Source organism: Sander lucioperca, chromosome 11 (genome assembly GCF_008315115.2).
Source record: "Sander lucioperca isolate FBNREF2018 chromosome 11, SLUC_FBN_1.2, whole genome shotgun sequence".
Classification (NCBI taxonomy): Eukaryota; Metazoa; Chordata; class Actinopteri; order Perciformes; family Percidae; genus Sander; species Sander lucioperca.
In genome coordinates this window covers 8,714,224-8,738,743 of record NC_050183.1, presented here as the reverse complement: position 1 = coordinate 8,738,743, position 24,520 = coordinate 8,714,224, and the positions used below count along the sequence as shown (strand labels likewise).

At 42.4% G+C, this 24,520-nt stretch overlaps 1 protein-coding gene across 3 annotated transcripts in view; it reads left to right on the top strand.

The window, feature by feature from the left end:
• cpamd8 (C3 and PZP like alpha-2-macroglobulin domain containing 8) overlaps nt 1-24,520 on the top strand; it is a 42,172-nt gene that overhangs the window by 8,453 nt on the left and 9,199 nt on the right. For all 3 annotated transcript variants that reach the window (XM_036007484.1, XM_031307262.2, XM_031307263.2), the window contains 25 exons: nt 61-189; nt 329-527; nt 838-1,016; nt 2,337-2,486; nt 2,613-2,774; nt 2,878-3,020; nt 3,691-3,753; nt 5,251-5,482; nt 7,335-7,488; nt 9,239-9,369; nt 9,553-9,604; nt 9,741-10,039; nt 10,899-10,967; nt 11,054-11,210; nt 11,360-11,536; nt 13,053-13,134; nt 16,847-17,003; nt 17,224-17,298; nt 19,520-19,685; nt 20,293-20,379; nt 20,579-20,715; nt 20,996-21,151; nt 22,070-22,132; nt 23,639-23,907; nt 24,039-24,126. In XM_036007484.1, the coding sequence (XP_035863377.1) occupies nt 61-189; nt 329-527; nt 838-1,016; nt 2,337-2,486; nt 2,613-2,774; nt 2,878-3,020; nt 3,691-3,753; nt 5,251-5,482; nt 7,335-7,488; nt 9,239-9,369; nt 9,553-9,604; nt 9,741-10,039; nt 10,899-10,967; nt 11,054-11,210; nt 11,360-11,536; nt 13,053-13,134; nt 16,847-17,003; nt 17,224-17,298; nt 19,520-19,685; nt 20,293-20,379; nt 20,579-20,715; nt 20,996-21,151; nt 22,070-22,132; nt 23,639-23,907; nt 24,039-24,126 (3,576 nt within the window). The remainder of the gene's footprint in view (nt 1-60; nt 190-328; nt 528-837; nt 1,017-2,336; nt 2,487-2,612; nt 2,775-2,877; nt 3,021-3,690; nt 3,754-5,250; nt 5,483-7,334; nt 7,489-9,238; nt 9,370-9,552; nt 9,605-9,740; nt 10,040-10,898; nt 10,968-11,053; nt 11,211-11,359; nt 11,537-13,052; nt 13,135-16,846; nt 17,004-17,223; nt 17,299-19,519; nt 19,686-20,292; nt 20,380-20,578; nt 20,716-20,995; nt 21,152-22,069; nt 22,133-23,638; nt 23,908-24,038; nt 24,127-24,520) is intronic.

Genomic DNA, 24,520 nt, shown 5'->3' with positions numbered 1-24,520 from the left:
AAAACCAAGATAGACATAAACTATGCAAAACTCTTTTTTTTTATTTGTCATTTGGTATAGACCAAGGTGACTTCCATCGACGGCAAGACAGTTGGAGACCAGTACCTGCCCAGCTACCTGTCTATCAGTAGCTGGTACTCTCCCAGCAGGTGTCACATCCAGATTCAGAGCCCCAGCGCCCCACTCAAGGTCCGTGCTGCCATTTCTCAGTCTAAATCCCCTCTGAACGTGGATTGTTGTTGCTTTGGGTTCAAACATCATTATCATCATAATGCTACAGTGTCATCAGTAACATGATGACGTATTTGAATCTTTATGTGTGCAATAGGTCGGCCAAGAAGCAGAAGTTGCTTTTAAATCCACCTGTCCCTGTAACTTCACCCTACACTACGAGGTGGCATCCAGGGGGAACATCATCCTATCAGGCCAACAACCGGCCAACCTGACTGCCTCGCACCGAGGAAAAAGGGCGACAGTCACCTTTGAAAAAAACATTCACACCACCCAGCTGCCTCCCTCCGCCTCTGGTAAGTACGTTTTATCCCTTGGATTTTAAAAGATTAAGATTTACACATGTTAGGAGGTCTGTTGTGTTGTTTTTTTTACTCACAGCGGCATGTGCTAGAAGTCAAAATATCTGACCATTAACCCTAAAGAGGTTTTTTAGTAGTTTCATTGTAGTAGCAGTCAGTAGGCCAGCACTTTATTAAAGCATCACGCTGTTCTTTTGATTGTGTATGATACAGTGTCCCAGCATCTTTATCACCAATGTCTTTAACGTCAGAATACCAGATAGTCTTTATCAAGACTTTGTCCTTTTTGCGGTCGCTCTGCCAGGTGTTGCAGACTCCTCCTCCTTCCAGGCCGAGATGGACAGCTGCGTGTCGTATCTACGTTTCCCTGTTAGCCACAGCATGGCACCACTCAGCCGTCTGCTAGTCTACTATGTGAGGGAAAATGGCGAAGGTGTCACAGACAGTCTGCAAATCCCCATCCAGCCTAACTTTGAGAACCAGGTTTGCATTATTGAAACATAAGGTTTCAATGTACATGAAAATGGCTTTATTCCCTGCTTCCTCCTGCCCATTGGTACTCCACACAGAGGGCATTCGAGTATATATGATTTATATTGGCATTATTCACCACAACATGTGAATGAATAGACAAAAATCTCTCTCTTTATAAACTTGTATTTCTCCTGAGCAAAGCATTTAATCTGTAATACCCTTTATTCCCCTATTTATTCACCTGTATTAACACACATTAATATACAAACGTATTAAACCTATGGTAACTGGGGGGGAAGGTCCTTGCCCAAACATTGATGTTGGATAGGAATTAGTTATTATAAAAATAGCTTTATTATGTAATATTTAGTAAAAACCTGGGAAAAGGTCTGTATACATTTTGAAGCTGAGTCCAAGTATCCATGCACCAGCTCTGTCCACAGTGTGATGTCTGTAAACAAACAGCTGTGTTGGCCTGGGAGAGCTCCCCAGTTCCTGCCTGCATTAGGTGGAGTTAACTCCCTGAAGTATTTACAGCTCCCTGGTATGCCATTACAACACTGTGTGTGTGTGTGTGTGTGTGTGTGTGTGTGTGTGTGTGTGTGTGTGTGTGTGTGTGTGTGTGTGTGTGTGTGTGTGTGTGTGTGTGTGTGTGTGTGTGTTGGAGGAGGGGGTTGTTGGGCATGATTAGACAGAGGCCATGCAGGCCATAGGAGATGAGTGGGGTCATGACAACAGAGGATGACAGGTTACAGAGTGGTGAAAGGAGGGCATCTAATTTGTGACTGAGCGCTGCTGAAAAATAGTTTTCACGTGTGAAAGTTCATGGTTGACTCTCACCATCCCTCCCTCTTTCAAAGCCTGTAGTTTTCCACTCTCTGTCCTTATGTTTCCCATCACATCATATTACTTCTCTACTGTACATGATACAGAAAATGCTACTAAAGAACTATCAGGCAACACTGCCAACTAGTGCGAAAACATTTATCAATTAATTAGAAGATCAACATAAAAGGAATCAACAACAACTTTAATAATTGATTTATCATTTATGTCGTTTATCAGAAAAAAAGTGGGGATTTGTTTTTGAAAATTGGCATTTTTCACTGTTATAAACCCAATGCTTAATGAATCGACGGATCTAAGAATGTATCAGCAGATTAATCAATAACTAAACGAATCGTTAGTTGCATCACTACTGCCAACTATTGGTTGAGGTTGAATGCACAATATTATGGTCTAAACAACTTGGTGTATAAATGCATGCTGGTCCATAGAAATGTTATGGTTAAGGGTATGGTCTGTTGAATTGTGTTGGTTGGTTTGCAGGTGTCTGTTTCTCTGTCAAATAATGAGTCCATGCCAGGGGACCCTGTGACCCTGCACGTCCAGGGAGAAAAAGGCTCCTGTGTGTGTGTGGCCACTGTGGATAAGAGCCTTTATCTATTAAAGCCTGACTTCCAGCTCAGTCCAGACAAGGTCGGTCCTAAGTTTAGCGGTATTTCGCTATGACGATGTCCACCTTAAAATGTGAATTCATCTTTTATGAAGTCTTAACTGTTGTTTTTCTTAAAACAAGGAAATGAATGTGTTTCCTCTGGGCAGGTGTTTAGAGAGCTAGCAGAATTTGACGTTTCCGATGCCTTCGGCATTCTTAAAGATGACGGACACTTCTGGTGGCCTGGGCTGTCGTCAAAGAGACGCAGGCGCTCCTCTGTGTTCCCATGGCACTGGGACATCACAAAGGACGCACGCTTCGCTTTCTCAGTGAGAAACTTACACACACATTATTTAAAGAGCCCACAGTGATGGTACAGGTATAAGAAATAGTAAGTTTAGTTTTTTTTATTTCTCTGTATGTTTAACACAGGAAACAGGGCTGGTTGTGATGACAGATATGGTGAGTTTAAACCACCGGCAGAGTGGAAGCATGTACACCGATGAGGCCGTTCCCGCCTTCCAACCGCACACCTCCACCTTAGTGGCTGCCATGCACTCTCGACCCACATCCAGGTAAAGGACAAGCTATAGAGAGGTCAGAGGCCATCTCTGGGCATCAACAAGTGTTGTCCTATTTCCAAAGTTTTCTTAACTCATATAAAAACATAATGACTATTTAATAGATGAAACCCACATCCTTTCTCAGATTTCTCTGTTAGGATGGTCTCTCTAACCATTAAAGGTTCCTATATGTGAGTTACTTATTCCACTCTCCTTAATGCCGGATGGTAGAAAACAAGTTATTGATGAAAATCTACTGTGATCTTTGACTAGACCACACACAGTTGCTTGGGCATGTATTTTTCTGAAAACAATTAATTTGAAAGCAAACCCATGAGAGCAATAATTACTTAATGCTTCCTAGAATTATATTCTAGTAATCATTACTCAACATTTCAGTATTTATCATGCCTGGGTTGAATAAGGTCTCCAAAACGAATAATAGACCAGAAAGAGAAAAACATGACAAAAGAAGAGAGTTTTGTTGGTTTGTCCATATTTTAGGTCTGCATTCCTTAATGCCACCAATACTTCTCATTCTAGTGATGAACATTAAACACATGACGTTACTTGACTGATGTCAGTGTAGAATTCAGAACAATGTCATTTTTGCAATTATGGTGTTGTTTTATTGTGAGCAGCTGAAACCTTTTATTGATGTCAGCTTGTGTTTTGGTTGCAGAGCAGAGAAACGTAGACGTACATTTTTCCCAGAGACTTGGGTGTGGCACTGCCTCAACGTCAGGTATTTAAATCTTTGTATAAATATATATATGTGTGTGTGTGTGTGTGTGTGTGTGTGTGTGTGTGTGTGTGTGTGTGTGTGTGTGTGTGTGTGTGTGTGTGTGTGTGTGTGTGTGTGTGTGTGTGTGTGTGTTACATGCCAGAGGCTAGAAATATCAGGTGCATCAGATTGTCTATACTTATATGGGATTTAGTCACAATCTAAAGCATTTAGAAGAGCAGAGAGATGGAGTGGGGAAGAGAAGAGAGTAGCAAACATACAAAACCCTGTAGGGATGGAACAGACAGAAGACACAAAGAAAGAAACATTCATTAATTATAAGAGGAGACGAGAGTGGGGTAGAACAGGAAGAGGAACGAAACACCAATGTGTGAAGAGAAGACTATAGGCAGTGCCTGAATTGGACCAACAAATGTGCCAGTACCCTAATTCAGCAGTTGAAATGATTGTTGCATGTGTCTTGGATATATTTATATTCATACAGTACGTATATCTTGTAGGGGTGACCCTGAATAGTCGAAACAAAGGATAATTCCATTCGGCTATATGGAGGTGCTGAATGTCTGATTTTACATAGAATTGCTTGGCTTTTCACAATACATCATGATATATAGCCTATTTTGGTATACATATCAGCTTATTAAGAATACTGATAATAACAATTAAAAGTTAGTGTACTCAGTACTGGTGAGTACCGGCCTATTTCAGGCACTGAATATAGGTAAGGAGAAAAAGAAAGGAAAGGTGGAAGAGAAGATGGGAAGTTGGGATAAGAAAGGGGTGCTGGGAAGATGAGAGATGGAGGTGAGAAGAGAGGAATGAGAGAGGAAAGGTACGAGTCTAGCCTGGTGTTCCATCACTCCAGCAGCCTCCAGCGTTTTCCCCCTCTGGGTGTGAATTTGCCTCATTTAAATTGGCCGATCTTGGAACGGACTGTCACTTTAACAACAGCTCCTTCCATTCATTTTCAGCCAATATAAATAAACTGCCCATAGATTTCCATATGCTTAATTCCTTTGGATGGGACTTCAGCGCTGCCTAATTTCCTGTGAAGTCTAATGCTCTGATTTCCCCTTAGAAGTCTATTAAAGTGGATTTTGGGCAACTTTGATCAAAAGGAAGGGCGTACATGGAGTTTTTCAAGTTTATTATGCCCTGCAACAGTTTGCCAAGACCAACATTAAATATGCATTGCCAATAATGAGCTCAGTCCATTTCATCCAAAGAAACGGATCGGGCCAACACCTGTCCCTCACACCTAACCATTTTAGAGTGTTTGCTGTAGTCACATTGGTGCAGGTGTTGGTGTTGACACAGGTGTTGTTAACATAAAAGTGATCTACAGTGATTCATCAAGCCCGTCCTTGTAGTCTGTGCCTTTTTTTTTATTGCTTGTGTTGTGTATATAACCATGAAAGAATGCTAAAAACCTTTTTAAGTCACTCTTCAACTAAGTTTGCCACTCAGGTTGCATCTCAACATGTGTCACTTTTACAGCTCTGAAACCGGGGAAGCTGAGCTGCGATTGGATGTGCCCGATTCCATCACCACATGGGTGACAGAAGCTGTTGGCCTGTCAGAGGAAAAGGGGCTGGGCTTAGCAAAGAGAGTGGAGCTTCGTACTTTCAAGCCCTTCTTTGTTGACTTCACGTTGCCCTACAGCTTAATCAGAGGGGAGCAGACCAAAGTTCCCCTCACTGTCTACAACTACCTGCCAACCTGCTCTGAGGTAAGATGATGAATGAGAGGGCAAATGGACAGGAAATAAGTGCAGCATATAAGACTCATCAGCAGTCGCTTAATCTTAAACTATTTCTGAAGATGATAAATTGCCATACTCATGCTTTAGTGTGCATGTTACATTACAGTTTGCCATCTGAAAAAAAATAGGTTTGAAAATAAAGGTTTTAGGGTATCTGCAGGTGTTGAAAAGTCAAAAAAAGCTACCCCTTCAAAGAACTTTTTTGTCATAGCACCACAAGCCACCCAACCCTGGTAATATGGCCTTTTCTGTTTTGATATGTTTTAAAAATACAGAAAACAGACAATGTAAATATGAATGATTTTTTTAAGGTTGTGAAACATTCAAAACGCACAATAAATTAATAATGATATGATAAATCTTGCGACACCCTTGGCCATTCCTCAATGCAACCCAGGGTGCATCAGCCATCTATTTTCTTCCACTTTTTCGGGTCCAGATCCTGTTACTTTGATTAATTATAGCATTAGGAATCATTGTTATATACAGCTGGAAAATTCTATAATATAGACGATGCTTAGACAGGTTTGATGGTGAAACTGGTAGTAAATTGCCTTCTATGTGGTATTAAAAAGGTCTTCAAAAGTCTTAAATATAACTTACGTGTGCGGATAACCTGTACATTAAGATTGTATTTGTGCATTACTGGTCAAGCTCCTCACTGTCAAGAGAAAAGAAGTCGATGGCTACTTCATATGTTTCAGAGAAGGCACACTGAAAGTCTACACCCTTCCTGGAAGGAAAGTGGGAGATAGCATCAACCAAAAAAGGGTGTGGGAAATTGACCAAACAAAGTTAGGTTAAACTGCTAAACAAAGAAATAACAGCGAAAAAGACATGTCTTAAGCAAGTTGATTTTTGCAGTGTTATAGCATGAGTAGATAACAGAGGCTGTCTCCAAAGTAGGAAAGTTGTTTTATACAAACCAATATGTGAAACTTGTCTCTGAGGTGTTTACAATCTGAACAATATACCACACTCTATCCTCAGTTTCAGACAAAGTGAAACAGTGTTTGAAGTGTTCACAGAGTAGACTCTTCCAGGCTCTGGAAACCAACCTAAAAACACATGATGTGCTTCATAGGTGATGGGCTAAAACATGCAAACCACTGTGATGGCCTTTACATTTTTATTTTATGTCTACATTAAGCAGAATGTCAAAACAATGTGATGAACGAAACAAGGCTTGTTATGGAATGACTGTAAGTAGGTAGGCCCAGGGGTACTGAGGGATGGGAGATGGTGGCCAAAGGAAGCACAGGTTGTGCTGTGAAATTCTGAGATCAGCCCAGCATGTTTAGCGCTCACTTTGAATAGCCCTCTAAGCTCTGTCTTGGCCTTAAATGGGTCCATCCTGCGCTCCACACAGATGACATCATGATATTTGCAGATGAGCCTGTTAAATGGCCTGTGCGTGTGCTGCCCTGATGTCATGCTAGATGAATATACAAACCAGAGTAGCCCTTCCTTTGATGTCCAACCCAGCAACATGTGATTCCTATATTTTCTGCTCAGTTATTTACAACTCGTGGCGTGTGGATAAAGAACAGTTAAAAGATCCCTCTGCATTGCTGAGCCCTGTGTGAAAATTGGACGATGAGTGGAACTCAATCCCTCAGGGAGCTTGAGAAGCATGAGTCAGTCAGCATGGAAAATTCACAATGTGATTTAAAAATTCTCCCTCGCTTTCGGAGCTTTGAGGAGAACACGCTATATGAGGGAGAGGCGTGCCGGCAGAAATGATGTAATTGTAGCCTGTCAGAGAAGATCAATTGCCTCTGATTTGTCTCTTCCTCTTCTCTCTGCTCTCCTCTCACAGGTTCATGTTAAAGTCTCTGTTCCGAAAGGCATAAAGTTTGTTGGCCATCCTGGAAAGCACCACCTTACCAGGAAGAAGTGTGTTGCTCCTGGGGAGGCTACACCTACATCCATTGTATTGTCTTTTACTGAACTGGGGTCGGCAAACATCACAGGTAGTCAAGTCAAGTTTATTTATATAGCATATTTCACAATCTTTACAATCTGTACAGCATATGATACTCTCTGGCCTTTGACCGTCGATTCAGATGAGGAAAAACTCCCCCCAAAAAAACCTTTAATGGGAAAAATGGAAGGAAGCAGGTACCAAAGAATAAATCAAACTAATAACAATAATGCAATTGAAAAGTATGGTTTGGTTTGTTGGATTGTCAGCAGAATTACGCAAAGACTACTGGCCGGATTTTCATGAAACTTGGTGGCGGGGTGTAGCATGTGCCAAGGAAGAATCCATTAAAGTGGGCCGGATCTGATTCACAGGGGCAAATACACAAATAATTTTTCAATGTTGTTAACATTGTGAGATAGGACATTTAGCCTTGGCAAAGGTCTGCGCTCTCCCGATGCCCTTCTAGTTTTAAATACTTATAGGCAGGATGGTCGGCTTTTAACATCATCTTGATCCATGTACATTTTCTCCAGGCTTGCATTTTCACTGTTCGTCAGTACAAAAGATAAAATGTAGAACAGTATAGTACTATAAAAAACAAAGCAACTTTAACTTACTTAAAGACATTATGTAGAGTTAAATTACTGCAACAATTTAGCATCAACTATTCTTGTATCCAACAATCCCTGTCACATGATCAGAGAGGAGGCAGGCTCAGACTTTGTTTTGAAGGTCTGCTTCTGAGTCTTGATGTTAATACAAACAATACAGATTAGATTGTGCTGTATCATGGAAATAGCGTTACTTGAATTCTTAAGTGGCGCAGCACTTGGAGAAATAGCAGCCTTTCATTAGGACGTCAGTGCTCTCAGTGTGATGCCTCACAAAAAGGCAAGCCTTTGACTTAAGAGAGCTCTGCCGGCCAAGGGGCTGAGCTGTGTGTGATCTGGTCACCCACCCACAGTTACAAACAGTCCCCTCCAGAACGCATGTGAGAACAAAGCAGGCCAGCAGTGGGGGAGCAGCCAGAGCTGTGCTGTGACACTCAGTGGCATGTTGATGAGTTTGCAGGTCACTGGCGGTCAATGGGCCCCCCATGGCCCCACTCCTAGTCCCCTGGCCCCTTGTGTTTCCCTCTCAGTACACACACACAAAGAGACGCCACTGGCACAGGGCCACATTTCCAATGTGCTCCCCAGCAAGAGAATTGGAAGTCCTCTTACAGACATGTCTGTCCTGTGTAACGTATGTTGTTGTCCACAAATGACATCAGAGATACGACCATATCCAGGTGTTAGTGACTTTTTGACTTCACAAACACTTTTTTAAGTTTTCCCAATCCCTTGACAATTTGCCAACATTGTTATGAGATCTATTTTATTATTAAACTCCCCCATAAAGAGTGACTATTAAGTACTTTATATAGGATGAGCCTCAATGTCTAGATTGGCAAAGGTCAAAACAGTAGTCACAAGTACTCTGAGAAGTACTTTGTAATGATAACTACCAAGCAACTCTAGGCAGGCCGATTTAAAGGGCCCCATGGTTTCCCAGCCCTACTGTTAGCATTTTATTTAATAAAACATACTGCATATAGACGTGGACAATAACTCTTTCGTGTCGGTAAACCCTGAACCCTTGTGGCTTTGGAGAGCAATACTAACTTGGCATGTTTTATTAGGGACGTAGCGACCGGCTTGGGGCGACACTCCAAAGACATACTAGACAACCAATGGGGTGACGCTGTGCCATGACATAATTGAAATAAGGAGCGCTAACTCTGTTTTCTGCGATAGCCCGTGCTATTGCTTACAGTGAACCAAGCTGCTGTTCAGATGGATTCCAGACAGGCAAAACGAGCAACAACGTGGACGATAGAAGGACCCCAATTGGCCTAGATTATGTCCGCAGGACTGTCCAGGTGGAGGTAAGAGAACTGATATTGATCAGTGTCAGTTGATAGAGAACACTTGCTTTATATATTGTATTTATTCAACATTAGGTTAGAACTGTGTTGAGATAATCTTTCAGACCCTTTTTTTATGTTCTTGATTTATCCCACTTCCTTATACACTTCCTTTTCTTTCTCTTCCCCTCACTCTCCTTGTAGCCAGAAGGCCTTCCCAGGGAATACACCTACAGTGTCTTCTTCTGTCCCAATGGTCGGTGTGGATATATTTTCCTGATGATATATCATTTTTTATTATTTTCTTGAAATTATATATGCAGAATGTCAATACTAGTGTCACTACTGTCAGTTTTACTAAACCTAAGTGTATTTCATATTTCCATTCTCAGAGAGAATCCACATTTCCACCCCCAACAAGTATGAGTATCAGTATGTGAAAAAGCCGGCCAAGATGAACCAGTTCCAAGTGGCAGTGAAGACCCACAACGATGCCCATTTTGCCCTCTCTGCCAGCCCCCATGACAGTGCAGAGATGCTAGAGATCGTACTTGGGGGTAGGCAAAACACTCGATCTTGGATCTCCTTGGGCAAGATGGGCGAGCCCCTGATCAGTGCCGCCACGCCAGGCATTCTCTCTTGGGACGAGTTCCGCAGCTTCTGGATCAGCTGGAAGGGAGGTGTGGTACAGGTAAGGAGATAAAGGAACTGTAAAAGAAGATACATTAAGAAAAAGTGTAATGCTTTGGATATAAACTTCCATCTCCAGTACTAAGGCTCACGGGAATCATGGGTTGGATAAATATATGAATTGGTTTACTGTAATAAATTGGGCAACAAGTGATTAACTGTTGAGTGGGTGAACAGATGAGCACTTAGAAATATCCTGCACCAAAAAGTTCAACAGATTTGTGTTCAGATCAGAAGCGATGCTCTGACACAAAGAGAAGAGAGTGAAAAAGACTCAGCAGGCCATGGGGTCTGTGTGTTAGGAGGACTGGCGCCACTTTTACTGGCATCCCTTCCTGTAAGGTCACGCTTAACGGGCTGATGTCACTGAGGACACTCAGCGATCCATGGCCTGGTACTCGCATGGCACTCTCTGGCTGGCACACTGCTCCCCAGTCCCAGCATTAGCCTCGCAACATTCACCAAAGGCAGCAGATAAAAGCCTGCGTATTACAGCCCAATAGGTTTAATTTGTTGTCTTGGGGACGAGGGCATTTTGAGTTGAATGAGCTGTGGGGCTCGGCCTTGCATGCTCTTTGGTTTAATGTGATTATGCAATGAAACTCTAGTACCAGAGAGGAAATGTGCTCTACATGGGTCTGTTTGTATGTTTGTGTTTGTGTGTGGGAGGTGAGTGAATCACACTGGCAACACTTGGCAGAAGGACATTATTAGTGCTCAGTATGAGGGAGTCCAAAAAAAGCACCAGTTGCTCTCTGAAGTGAATTTGCTGGTTTGTCATGTTTTCATGTTTACTATCTATTTGTGTACTATTCTATTTAAAGTCTTTGCCTTCAGCCAGTCTTCATTATTCTCTCCAGGTGGGCCATGGTTTACATCCATCCAATGAATCAGTGATCCTCCAGTGGGAAGGCCAATTACCTGGACAGGTTTGACTCTTTCATGGCATTTATGTACGAGTTGCAGGAATTTATCTTTACAGATCATTTAAAAAATAATTTGTTTGTCCATCTAGGTCCGTCACATAGGTTTCTCAACAGGCTGGGGCTCAGTTGGGGAGTTTAAGATCTGGAGGAAGGAAGACTCTGATGAGAACCACAATGAGGCCTTCACTCTGGGGGTCCCACACAACATGGTGCCTGGATCTGAGAGGGCCACGGCATTTATGATTGGTAAACTTTTTTTTTATGTGTGCATGCATATACATATTATTGTGTCTAAGAAACATTTACTTATCTATTACTTGCATTATACTACATCCTTAAAGCCTTAGCTTAGATCAGTAAAGCTTACACGTGTTATATGTGTGCACCTGTATCAGGGGATGTGATGGGGCCAACTCTTAATAACTTGGACAAGCTGTTGCGGCTGCCCTTTGGATGTGGGGAGCAGAACATGATCCACTTTGCCCCCAACGTCTTTGTTCTCAAGTACCTGCAGAAGACCAGGCAGCTCAGCCCTGAGGTTGAGAATGAAGCAACTGACTACCTGCTGCAAGGTAAAGAAACTGCAACCCAATCACATCCTGGTTTTCGTAACATGTTGCACCCTTAGACCAGACTTTTAATGCAAACTGATCCCAGTGGGTCAAAGATGAGCTCTTCACTAAGCTTAAAAAAAACCTCTCTTTTGCTCTCTTTACCTCTTATCCTAAGGCTTTTCATAAGACGTTTTGCATGTATGTGTCAGGGAGTTATTGAGTTTTGTACACTTTACTATTAATTTCTTGTCATTTTGATCTGTCTCATATACTCTCTGTAATTTGGTTTGGATAAGATGTCCAGCAAACTGTTTAAAATGTAAAGATATGTATTACAAGCTGAGTGTCTGGAGTACCAGGAGCACTTAGTTCATAAAAACTTGTTATCTTGTATTACTACTTTTGGACAAACCTGAATCAGTGATCCAATGTTTGACACTGAGATGAATGATTGCCTTTGGTACTACATAATCCACCTGTCTGGGCCACTGATAACAAGTGTACCCAAAGAAGCGCTGCAATTCTAAAATCCTGCTGACCCACCTCCAATTAGCTAGCAGCTGTTTAAGCAGAGGAAACAAAAGTGTCAATTAAGCTCTCAGAGTTTGCCGTGAATGTCAACAAGTCGAATCCCTTCTGGCCCGACTTTGTCCAAAGTGACCTAATGCTAAGCGGAAGGAATGTTTTCTAATTGTTGGCTTTTCTGGAAACTATTGGAGTGAAGTTTACCTTGGATAATAGATGTTGTTGGTGGAACTGTGGATTTTCTGGACAGAAGAGCCCTGGCCTGGCTGGCACTGAAATACTTTGGATGATGGATCGGAACATGAGTCTGGATGTTGTTACTCAGAGTTACCCAGACCAATCTTTACTCCACCTCCTCTGTTTCCTCCACACAAAGACTCACTCACCTTTAGTAACCCTTGCTAGACCTTTTCTAGCATACTATATCAGAGACAGGCCATCCTGCAGATGGATGTAAACGAGTTGTGACTCGGAGGAATTGCCTTAGGATCTGTGTAGAGGTTTTGCATCGAATTCAACTGCTGGGTTGTATAAGTAGAGGAACAAACGTACTATGATTTACTTATTAATCAAATGTTGTTGGATTTGTTTTTGGGCACTGCATAAAAATACCAAATGAATGGCCAAAGACCATTTCAAGGTCAGGAAAATACCACATCCTGAAGTTGTGCTTTTTGCACCACCTGTAAAATATAGCCCAGACTTCAGCCTCACCTCTTTGCTTCTCATTTCCTGCCTGAACTTCAAAGATGACATGATGAAAGAAGAATCGCTACTTAACCTTTTTAACGATAGGCACAGTGTTGGCTGGTGTTGAATCCTATGAAATGCTTAGTAGTATGATACTTTTTTTAACAAAGCATCTGCAGTGATTGATAAAGAAACTGTTCAGTTGGCTGATTGACTCTGCATAACCTGAAAAAGTATGTAAATAAGTTTGGTAAATTATCTGTAATTTTGAGGAACTATCCTTGCTTAAAGTCCTCTCCCATTCTTTATTGTTATCCAGGCTACCAGAGACAACTGACCTACAAACGGCAGGATGGATCCTACAGTGCCTTCGGAGAAAGGGATTCCTCTGGCAGTATGTGGTAAGTCATTGTAGGTGTAGCTGTTGAAATTTATGCAGCTCATACCAGCCAAACTATGCTTAGCTGTAGCCACACTTTTCAGCTTTAACTGGGACATAGGTTGTTGGGCAAAGCAATGAAGTTTTTATCAGCATCGCAGTACGCTGTGCTCAAATTAATCTATTCCTGTTGATATGTTTAAATCACTGGTTAGTTTTTCCTCTGAGTGTTTATTTCAGGTTTACACTCCCTGGAGGCGGGCAGGCCGGCAGAACCATCTCATGATATTTATAAAACTGAAATCAGTGCTCTTAATGGGAAGCTCCACTGCTTGCATTTTGAGGCCCACGCACAATGTGCATACCTCTGGTTGATTTATGAGCTGAGGTGGGTATTATGATGTTTAATAGAGCTAGCGCTGTGAAACAGCAGGTTACATAAACGACAGAGAATCATAAACAAACTGCATAATTGGATCCCTGAGGTAGGCAAAGCTGTCAAGATTTATTTGCAGTTAATCAGGGTTCATATCCGTGGCACTGAGTGGGCTGAGCGGACCCATGCTGCTTTGGCCCCGCAGACGAGCTCATAATGCCACTATTGGAGACACTGTTATGAGTTGTCTGGGGCCACTTCATCAAATGGCTCTCTACCTTTTTTTGACCATGGCCAAGGAAATAGAAGCAGAGCATGCCTCTTAATGACTCACTACCTGGGTATAATTGGTAACATTGCATACACTGCTATGGAAACCTTGAACTCTTCCCGTGATGACTGTGAGAGGGTGAGAGGATATGAGGATGTAACAAGCTGCGGTTTGGAGTTTTCCTTGGCGTCCAGGGCTACAAGTGTGGGTTGTGGTGGGCACAATTTAGATGGTGAACCTTCAGTAAACCTGCATCAGGCACTTTATGAATCCATCAACAACATGTTTGCATCCAAAACAAGCCCAGCTTTTGTTTTAGTTCCAGAGTTCATGAGTAGAGCAGTGCATTTACTGCCTGCTTAAAAGCACTCGTAATGCAGTGTTAATGTATTCCAGCTTGTAAAAAATGTATCGGAGCGGAAATTGACAGGATCTAATGAAAAGATTGAACATAATGACACGGGCTGGTAGTAATGGTGTAGTGTGCAGCACTGGCTATCTCTGATGCCAAGGCTGTTAACACGCTGAAAGTTCGCTGACTTCATGTAACTCAGAGGCAGGGAGACACTGGCGAGGAATGATGGGGCTGATAGTGTATTATTTTTTCACATTTTTACACCTTTTCATTGTGAGCTGAAAGACAACAACATGCTGTTTTGCAAATACAGAAATGCAGACCAACAGATTGTGGTTGGGTGTGGGGTTTTATTGCCATACTTGTGAAGACTTAATCGACTAGATTCATTCCCTAACCACTGACCCCAGCTGTAGCCCTTTTAACAGAACCTTCATTTCAACCTTAACCTTGAGGTATAAAATGTTTGTTTCCATCTTCTACCATTATCACAATACATACAACATCCCAGCCCCCATTCTCACTGTATAGCATCATCCTCAACTCTCTCACAAACCTAGTGAAAAATAAAATGTTCTAATAAAGCAAGCCCTCAATAATCCATTATGTTCTTCTAGTTTAGCTAATAGAGCTGAAGTTGCAGCTAAACATAAAAAAAGGCTTCTAACCAAAGTTTTGTCAAGTGTGCTCTCTCCTTATGTAATTATTTTGAAGTGGGGCAGTTCTTTTTCTCCTTTTTGTGACAGCCTCAGTCCTTGGCTCTACATGTTGAGGCTGGCATGGCATTTGTGTCTGCCCAAAGACAGCGTTCATGGTGTTGGGGGGCTGAATACCAGAGATTGAAAGAACTGATATCAGCAGCAGTATTAACCCTACCTATGTGTGTGTGTGTATATATATATATATATATATATATATATATATATATATATATATATATATATATATATATATATCCTGTCCTGTGCAAAACTGGCAAGCCAATGTTTCTTAATTTCTTTAGTTATAGCTTGGCTATAGAGTCATTGTACAGCTGTGTATTTCTAAGAAAAATAAAGCCATGTACAGTCTTTATGTATGGTCACCAAATATTAAGTCATGTAGGCTAGCAAAGCTAGCATCCACAGACAGCAAAAGTAATCCTTAAAGTCAAAATTAACGGTAATAGAGATTTAATCAGCCACAGGCAGACATTCGCTGACATTTTACTAGTGTCTTGATTTCATTTCCCAGTTTGGTTGCAATAGTAGCAGCAGTAGCACCTAAGGCCTCAAGGCAGCTACCCCTAACCCAAATCCCTAATGGGGTAATCCAGTTTAATCTAAGTTAAAATAATAGACCTCTGAATACTTTCCAAAACAACGCACCAGCAATGTCTCAATAGTTGATGGCAAAGCCCCTAAACAGGAGTAGGGAACACTCTTCCAAGTCCAACTCATAACATACCCTTTTAAGCTTGTCGACCTCGGCATTTTCATGGAGCACACCCATTTATTGTCTCCTCTTGACTTTCAGCTCTACCCTTTGAAGTATGGAGCTGGATAAGGGTAGCTCAGAGAGGGAATTTAAAAGTTGGAAAACAGGAGAAAGAATAAGGAAGAGGGAGAAATTGGGAGAGGGTGACCCCAGCCAAGGGCCGAGTGGTGGAAGTGAGCATGTCTAGTGCTTCCTTCCTTCCCCAAACTAAATCATATTTACACTCTCCAGTACCTTTCCCTGGGGCCCGACATTTAAAGCCAGTGACACAATATTACTTAACATTATAAAAATTCCAATAGGCTTGCGGCTTCATCCCTAGTTTTTTCTCCGGGGAGGAATAACATCCAGGTTCTAGTCAGGGAAGATTTAGTGTTTCGCTTTATGAGAGAAAAGTTCTTTTTTTCCTACTCCTCTCCCCTGGTGCTCTTTCTTGGATTGGGCTCTCACTTATAAGCTGTGAGCAATACCAGAAACTAGAGCATGACCTGTTTGTTTGCTATTTCCATCTTGTTTTTCTTTCATTTTACGACAAGCAGCTTGCCTTATCCTATAAGTCAGTTGTGGTCAAGGTGCTGTAATGGAATGTCTTGCTGTCACCGAGGAGTTGTTGGCCGAAGACTGCAGTTTTTGACCACTACCGGGAGGTCTGTTGTTATTGGATGATTGTGTGTTTATTAGCTCAGCCGTGTCCCCCGGGGCTGACCTTGGCCTTTCTCCGTCGTTCCCCCTGGTCCTTCTCCACCATGGCCCACTAAAACCACGGCTCATAAACTTCCAGTTGCGCTATCAGGCCAGCCAGATACACAACCTTCGTCCCTGTGATCCGTGTTTGTATTAGTTGCGGAATGCTTTTGGGGAAACTTCAACATACATGCAGAAAGATACTTGATTGGCCTGTGTGAGATTTCACATTCTCAAGAGAGCAGCTGCCGCATCCTGTAGTGGTGATCAAACCCCGCCGCACCCATCTGCTACCCTCCTTGCTTCCTTTCTTTTTTTTCCATTTCCACAGATCTGTCTATACATACCAGTCCTTTTTTTCCGTCTATCTTTAACAAAAACATCCCTCCATCTACAGTTTTCTCTATCAGCCCCCCTCCTCCTCTGTTGACAGATTGAAAGAGTGTGACTGGTTGGAAAACTCATCACTCTGTTGAAAAAGTGATTGCAGTCAAACTCTTGATAGTTTTTAGTTTTTTTTTCACCCATCTCTATCCGTCTCACCCCTCCACCTCCATCTCTTCTTCCTCTAGGTTGACAGCATTTGTGCTGAAGTCCTTTGCTCAGTCTCGGGGTTTCATCTTTATTGACCCTGAAGAGCTTCGTGCAGCTAAGTCCTGGCTCATCAAACATCAGCGGGATGATGGCTCCTTCCCCGCTATGGGACGCATCCTCAACAAAGACCTGCAGGTAGGCTTGTGTCTGGCTGGGGGTGGGGGTGGTGTTAAAAGCAGGAACAGCATGGGGCATTTTCAAACTCCATGCCAACCCCATAGCTGCACCAGAATGTACATGATTTAATGGAATGAATTATTGGATGAAATATTCTTCAGACTAATGTGAGTTTTACGAGATGGAGGTCTGTACGACGTGAAATTAACTAAAAGCTAATGGGTGCTTTTGTCCACAGGGAGGGATCCATGGGAAGATCTCACTTACAGCTTATGTGGTAGCAGCTCTCTTGGAGACAGGGATAACCACAGAGGTAAGCAGCCCAACAAAACAGCATTTTAACTGCAATCTGTGCCACTCCACTAAGCTGCTCAGTGTTAAGCTAAACAAAGTCCACTTTGCCTGATCTGTCACCTACAGCAGATGCAGTGGTGTAAAAATGTATTTATGATGTCAGCGGGTTAAAAGGAGCAAGTATTTTAATCAGTCCCACTTAAACCACTCACTCTTGTAGCCCTATCCTACCAGCCTGCTGTGAAGTACAGGTCGTGTGTAGACGAATCCCTGCATTCCTGATAGTTGTGAAGATGGATGTTCTGGCAGTCAGCCTTCTCATATTTGTTATGCCTCAGTGCTGCTAATCTAATATCCAATCATGTTTTGGACTACATCAAAAGATTCAGGCTGACGTGCAGAGACAATTAAGTTCCGTGAAAGACAACTAATTGCATTCCTCCCTGTCTCCCTTCTTTTCTCTCTGTTTTTGGCTTGATTTTTCTTGACTCTCTCACTTATGGTCATCTAACATTGGCAGCATGTGTGCTGCTGTTCAATCACTAAAAGACATGGGAAAAGAAAGAGTTACATAACATATAGAAAAGTAACGCACACCAAGGGGTGTAGTGAGGTGCTGATCACTGGAACTAGACTTGAAAGTAAGAAAAAAGTGTTGCACACTCTAGCTCCATATGCATTTCTCTATTTAATTTAGATGACATTTCAGCCCTCAGGCCTTCTTCAAAATCAACCATCACTCATCAAAAGGAGAGTTAAAGAGTTACACGCAATTCTGGTGAAATCCTCCTCAGCACGTACTCTGGCAGTATGAAGTCCTCTAAACCTCTGATTGTTTTTGCCTTTGCTCTCCATTTGTCCACATAGTTGACTCTTTATTTAGCATTTCCTCTCCCTGGCTTCCCTCCATCCATCTGTCTCTCCCCCATTCCTCTGCTATCTCTCCCAAAGGGCCTTTTCTGAGAGTCTGTCCTTTTACAACTGATAAAAACTGAAAAGGTATCCTTCACATCAAAGCAGAACCTTCAACCCCTTTCCAATTTCACTTAATTAAAAGATGACTGCTGCAATTACAGTGAGTGGCTCTGGAGGCCTATCATCTCAGGGATGAGAGGGATGGTCACATCTGCATGAGATGAAAGTCAACTCTCAACTTTTTAATGGCTAAAATTAATCTTTATTCAATAAATGCAACTGAGTAGAGGAGGCGGTTGTGGGTTTGGACAGGGCAGCCTCCAAACTGATCTGTTAAACGGAGTGTGTCTGTGTGTGTGTGTGTGTGTGTGTGTGTGTGTGTGTGTGTGTGTGTGTGCGTGTGTGCGTGCGTGTGTTTTTTAGGGCTGCACAATACATCGTTTTTCTTTATCGTCACCGCGATATCAACTGCTGCAAATAACACATCGCAAAAGACTGCGACATATCGCGAAAGACATTCAGAGATTTTTTGTTTTAGTTGAACTGCACTTTAAAATGTAACGTCATTGTAATGTCATTATTTTTGCAGTGGTGCCTTTTATATTCAATGCAATGTTCAATTTATTCAATAAAAGAATGTTGAAAATGATTTCCTTTCATTTGTTTTACATTCAACAAGCAATTTGTTGTATTTTAACAGAATATTAAAAGCAGCAGAAATGCAGAACTGAGTACACTTTAATATCCGTTCATTTATCACAAGTAATATCGTTATCACGATATTCAACAACGGTATCGCATGTTTTCCTCATATTGTGTAGCCCTTCACAACTTCACAAATAGAACAAACAATTTTGGTACAATTTTTGATTTGTATAATGTCCGTGGAGACATAACACCTCTATTCACAATGTCCTGTTTTATCAGCTGGGAGTCACTCTTTTATTTCACTCGTGTCTCATATTGCAGGACAGCTTCCATCAACACCACACTCACAATTAATAATTAAATTAATAAAAACTATACTGTTATTACGTATTTATATATTTTGGAACCTCCATAATAAAGCAAACTGTATCTTAAGTATCGAATGGTGCTTTATTATTTTAACAGAAATTTTAACACTTCAAATACAGCATTTTGACTGACACATTTACAGCTTTCAACAGCAGGTTATCACCAGTTGGAGAAAATATTTGCTTGCAGATATGCCACTGATTAGACTAAATTCAGAAAATTCAAACAAAAGTTCCACTGTTAAAAAGTCTGCCATGTCTTTTAAACTATTGACACATGTTCATTTGTGTTTGTCCTGTCTGGCCCAGGAAGAGAAGGTGGCAGTCGCCAAAGCCAAGGATTTCCTCGAGAGCAACACCTATTCTGCAGATGACCCATACACCACGGCCCTGTCTGCATATGCCTTGGCTTTGCTACGCAGCGCTTACGCCCCGCTGGCCCTGCGCCGCCTCAACCACATGGCCATTACACAAGGTACTGCCACACTCATCACTGTGAGAAACACAGTCAGCAACAGAGCTTAGCAACCAGCACAACATATGTATTAATAGGTGACAAGCGAAGACCAGATGTTGAATGAAAGGGTTCTGTAACAACAAGACTAATGCACCATAATAAAAAAAAATCACAGTGAGAATAGATTGAAATGTAGAAATATTTGGCTTATCTCTTTACAACAGCACTAAACCATTACATGTTTACAGTTGAAGCCTCCTTGCACTGAGGCCGCTGCAGTCTGAGTGGAAGGAACGACTAAAAAGAAGCGGCTCTAGTGCTCAGCAGTAGTTCAATCCACTCCTCCCTACCCCCTCTGTTTCTTATCACACTGTTGGTTTCCTTTGGCCATTTCCCTTTCTTCCTCTTGACTAGAACTTTCTGCACGTTTTGGCAGATTTGACAGGGTTTAGCGGAACACAGAAATGTTCTTTCTTTATCACAATAATTGTATTCCCCACATACAATAAAGGCACAGGGCTTGGTTGCAGAGTTGCTGAAAGATTCAGACAATAAGGATATTGATACAGTGAGTCATATGATACAGGATGCCCTCCCTGCGCTCTCACTTTGTCTGTCTTTGTAGACGGACTCACCCACTGGAGTCTGACTGGCAGCACTATGACAGATGAGGACACTTTCATGGGCTTCAGCGATGGCCTCTCTCAGTCAGGTATACTTGTATAACTATATTTAATTCAATATTAGCTTCCTATTGGAAATATAGTAGGAGACAGTGCAAGACTGTGAATTACATTAGCTGCACCTGCTTCCTGTTATCCTATTGACCAACCACACAGATCTGACATTGTCTGATTCCCTAAAATAAAATGCATAACACAAATAAGAGTCTAGTTCTCGTTTGTTCCCAGTGGTGTCAGCAGAGGTGGAGATGACAGCCTACGGTCTTCTGACCTACACCCTCCTTGGGGATGTGGCATCTGCCCTGCCTGTGGTCAAATGGCTCTCCCAGCAGAGGAATGCCTTGGGTGGCTTCTCCTCCACACAGGTAGCCCTGCTTCTCTGGCTTCTATTGTCTTTCGGTTCAGCCACTTGTTGCAGCATCACACTGTGATCTAATAAAATTAAACAGTTGTTCTATGTGCAGTTTGAAAACAGAATTAATAATCAAAGAAATGGAAAAGTGATAACACAGCAGTGTTTAAATGACAAATGTCTTTAGTAAAACCGATGTCACTGAAAATGAGCTATTGCAACTAAAGATAAAATATAATTTGTTGGTCCCAAAACTCAGGTGTAAAGTAGATGTCTTTAAACTCCCTGTACAGGACACGTGTGTAGCTCTGCAGGCTCTGTCGGAGTATGCCATCCTGTCCTATGTAGGAGGGGTCAACCTCACAATCTCACTGGCCTCCACCAACCTCGACTTCCAGGAGACCTTTGAACTCAACAGGGACAACCAGAAACTCCTTCAGAGTGCCAAGGTAACCACATCCATGGAAACAGTGAATAATATAAATGATTCCTTTAAGGCAGGCATGCTCCTCAGTGTTTTTGTGTGCAGATCAGGCACGACTATCAATTTGCTATGCTGCTGCCTTTAGATTGTTTGTCCAGGTTGACGGCGCTTTATCAACATTAGTCTTAAACTCCATTAATGATTGCCAGCACTTCAGAGGTGGCATTTCCCTCAAGAGAAACCCCAGCGCTTTAATGCAATGCAGAAACGTTTTCCTCTTTATTATAGTGATTGATGAGCAATTATGCACCAGAGCCCACACTCTAGCATTAAACATTAATCTCTGTTTCTATGTCCGGCTGTTTAGTAGCCAGGACCTTTTCACACTGCCAAACCAAACCCGGCTTAACTGGACTGGATTTCCCAGAAGCACCTTGTTGGTCTGTTGATTTTATAACTGTTTTGTTTTTTTATTGGCTTGTTTGCCCACACATTACATGCTTGACAGTGTGGGCGCGCACCACCTTGGCCTGGGCACTGTGGCACTGTGGCACTGTGGCACTGTGGCACTGTGTGTGTGTGTGTGTGTGTGTGTGTGTGTGTGTGTGTGTGTGTGTGTGTGTGTGTGTGTGTGTGTGTGTGTGTGCGTGTGCGTGTGCGTGTGCGTGTGCGTGTGCGTGTGCGTGTGCGTGTGCGTGTGCGTGCGTGCGTGTTTCAGGTGAAAGTGCAGTGCATTCTCTCTGCTGGGCATGCTCCTCTGCTGTGATTAGTGGTGTCAGCTTAATTGGGGGCAATTAAGGCCTGCTGGTTAGTAGCCAGGGAACCACTAGTGGCAGAGCAGCAGCCTACAGCATTCATTCACTTGATAAATGACTCATTCACCTCTCCCTGCCCCCTCTGACTCTTTGTTTCTCTTTCTTCTCTCTCTCTCTCTCTTTTCCAGATTCCCAGTATCCCCACAGGCCTTTTTGTTAGCGCTAAAGGAGAGGGCTGCTGTCTCATGCAGGTATTGTACACATTTGCAGTCTTGAACATTGTCAAAAAGGGAACTTTTATGCAATGCTTGCTTCATCGGCTCACAACAAGAATCTGCCAGTACAGGAGGGTCAGTTGAAGTCGTTCCATAATGCCCAAATTCCTCCCTTTTAAATTGGAGTAATCTGTTAGAGTTTAGCCAGTTGTTTTGGACTGTGTTGATAATTCCTGTTGATTCCTGTGGTCCCCTGGACAGGATGCTGTTTACTTCCTACCTTGTTACAGATGAACAAAAACCTCTTTCATAAACAGAAGTCAATCCTTCTTTTTGTTGGATGATATTCTGTCCTTTCTTCTTATCGCCCATGCTTAAACGTCTTTGCTTTAAAACCAAACAAGGCATAAATGGAAAAGCACAAGTGACACGCACACACACCACACACATTTTCTTTCTTTGTACCGCTCTACTTTCCCTCCATCCACACCTCTCTGTGCGTCAACACACCCCTCTGACAGCCCCTCAGGCCAGCAGCACCTGGACTCTAATGAAATACAAGAGCGGGGAAATCAAAGAGAGCTGCCTGTGTGTTTGTTTGTAGACATACTGTATATGATGAGTATGAGAGAGAGATGTGTCTTGTGCCTCAGGATTATTATTTAGTAACTTTGCAAACTGAATGGTTTATTCAGAATGTGTACAATTCTGGGGATAATAATCTTCTGTTAAATTAAAAAGAGCGTCAAAGCAGTGAGTTGTCCTCAGGCTGAAATAGTAGTCTACTGAAAGCATGTCTTGTGTCCAGTGAATATGATTTGTGGTTTATGCTTTAAAGTGCTGCCGACGTCTTTTCAGGGCCAGAGGTCTTAAATATTTGAACTCTTAAGTAGTTTGTTTGCATTTGATGATGCCAAAACGTATTAATTTTGATACTTTATACAAAAATGTTTTTGTTTCACAAATAGCTGCCTCAAACACATACCAAACATTTGCCAAACAAATGAAAACCTGTTTTGAAAGCAGACATTATGACAAATTATCAGCTGATTTGACATACAGTATGTCTCTATATCTGGACTGCTCAAGGCATCTGCTTGTTATTGGTCATATCCTCATATGAAAAAGTAAAGCTGCACCCAAAATAAGGTCGAGAATTAAGTGTACTAGCTCAAGACGTAATGTCCTAATCACAAAGGGAAATATTAACTTAACAAGACTGAATCTACAGTCATACTAGTGGCTCTGTGAGGCTATATTTAGGGCACCGCTGGGCACCATGAATATCTGTACCAAATTTCATGGCAATCAATCGTTATTAAGACATTTAACTAAAAGCCAAAAACATAAACCTGCTGGTGGTGGTGAGGAAAAGTCAGGGAATCAGCTAGGTTAGTACCCTTCATCCTCTGGGGAAAAGGCCTGGACATCTTTTTTTTCCTTACGATCCAGTCAGTCTGCTCTATCTGAGCATTTAAAGTCTCATTTTAATGGATATTCTTCTTAAATACTGCACTCCTACCGCTCTCTGTGTGTCTGTAGATTGATGTGTCTTACAACCTACCTGACCCAGTATCCAAGCCAGCCTTCCAGCTCAAGGTGGACCTGAAAGAGCCTTTTCAGGAGCGACACCTGCAGCCCCCCCCCTCCTCCTCCTCCTCATCTTCCCGTCATCCTTCCTCGCGCTCCCGGAGCCGTGCTGACAACCGCTCTGAGCTTAATCGGAAGCGGCGGGCACCCATCGATGATGACGACCCAGCTGCCCACCAGGACAAAATGGACTTCCACATCTTCTTAGAAGTCTGTGCCAGGTAGAACACACACACACACACACACACACACACACACACTACATAGAAGTAAAAAAGTTGGCCTCGCACAAATGCACAGCTCTTCTTCTAACAACCCTCCATTTTCATCCTGCCCCCGACTCTCTGTGCAGGTGGCTCCATTCAGGATCGTCCAACATGGCTGTCATAGAAGTTCCCATGATTTCCGGTTTCCGAGCAGATGTCGAAAGTCTAGAGAGGGTACGTAATCACATTAATACGCATATGAACATACAGAGACCCATAAACACCCAATGGCTAATGTCATAGTGGCTCACAGATTGCTAGACAGGCAGACCAGGTAGTCAGGTTAAGTGCCCAAACTGAACCACAGGTGGAAAGAGAGACAGATGTGTCCACATCTGGTGGCCATTTCACAAAAGAAACAGTATGTCATGGAATTCATCAGACTCCTTTGCAAACCCCAGGCTCACGTATACACATTCACACACACATTCACACACACATTCACACACACACACACACACACACACACACACACACACACACACACACACACACACACACACACACACACACACAGGATGCATCCCTGACTGTAGTTGCATAAACACACACACACACATATGTGTGG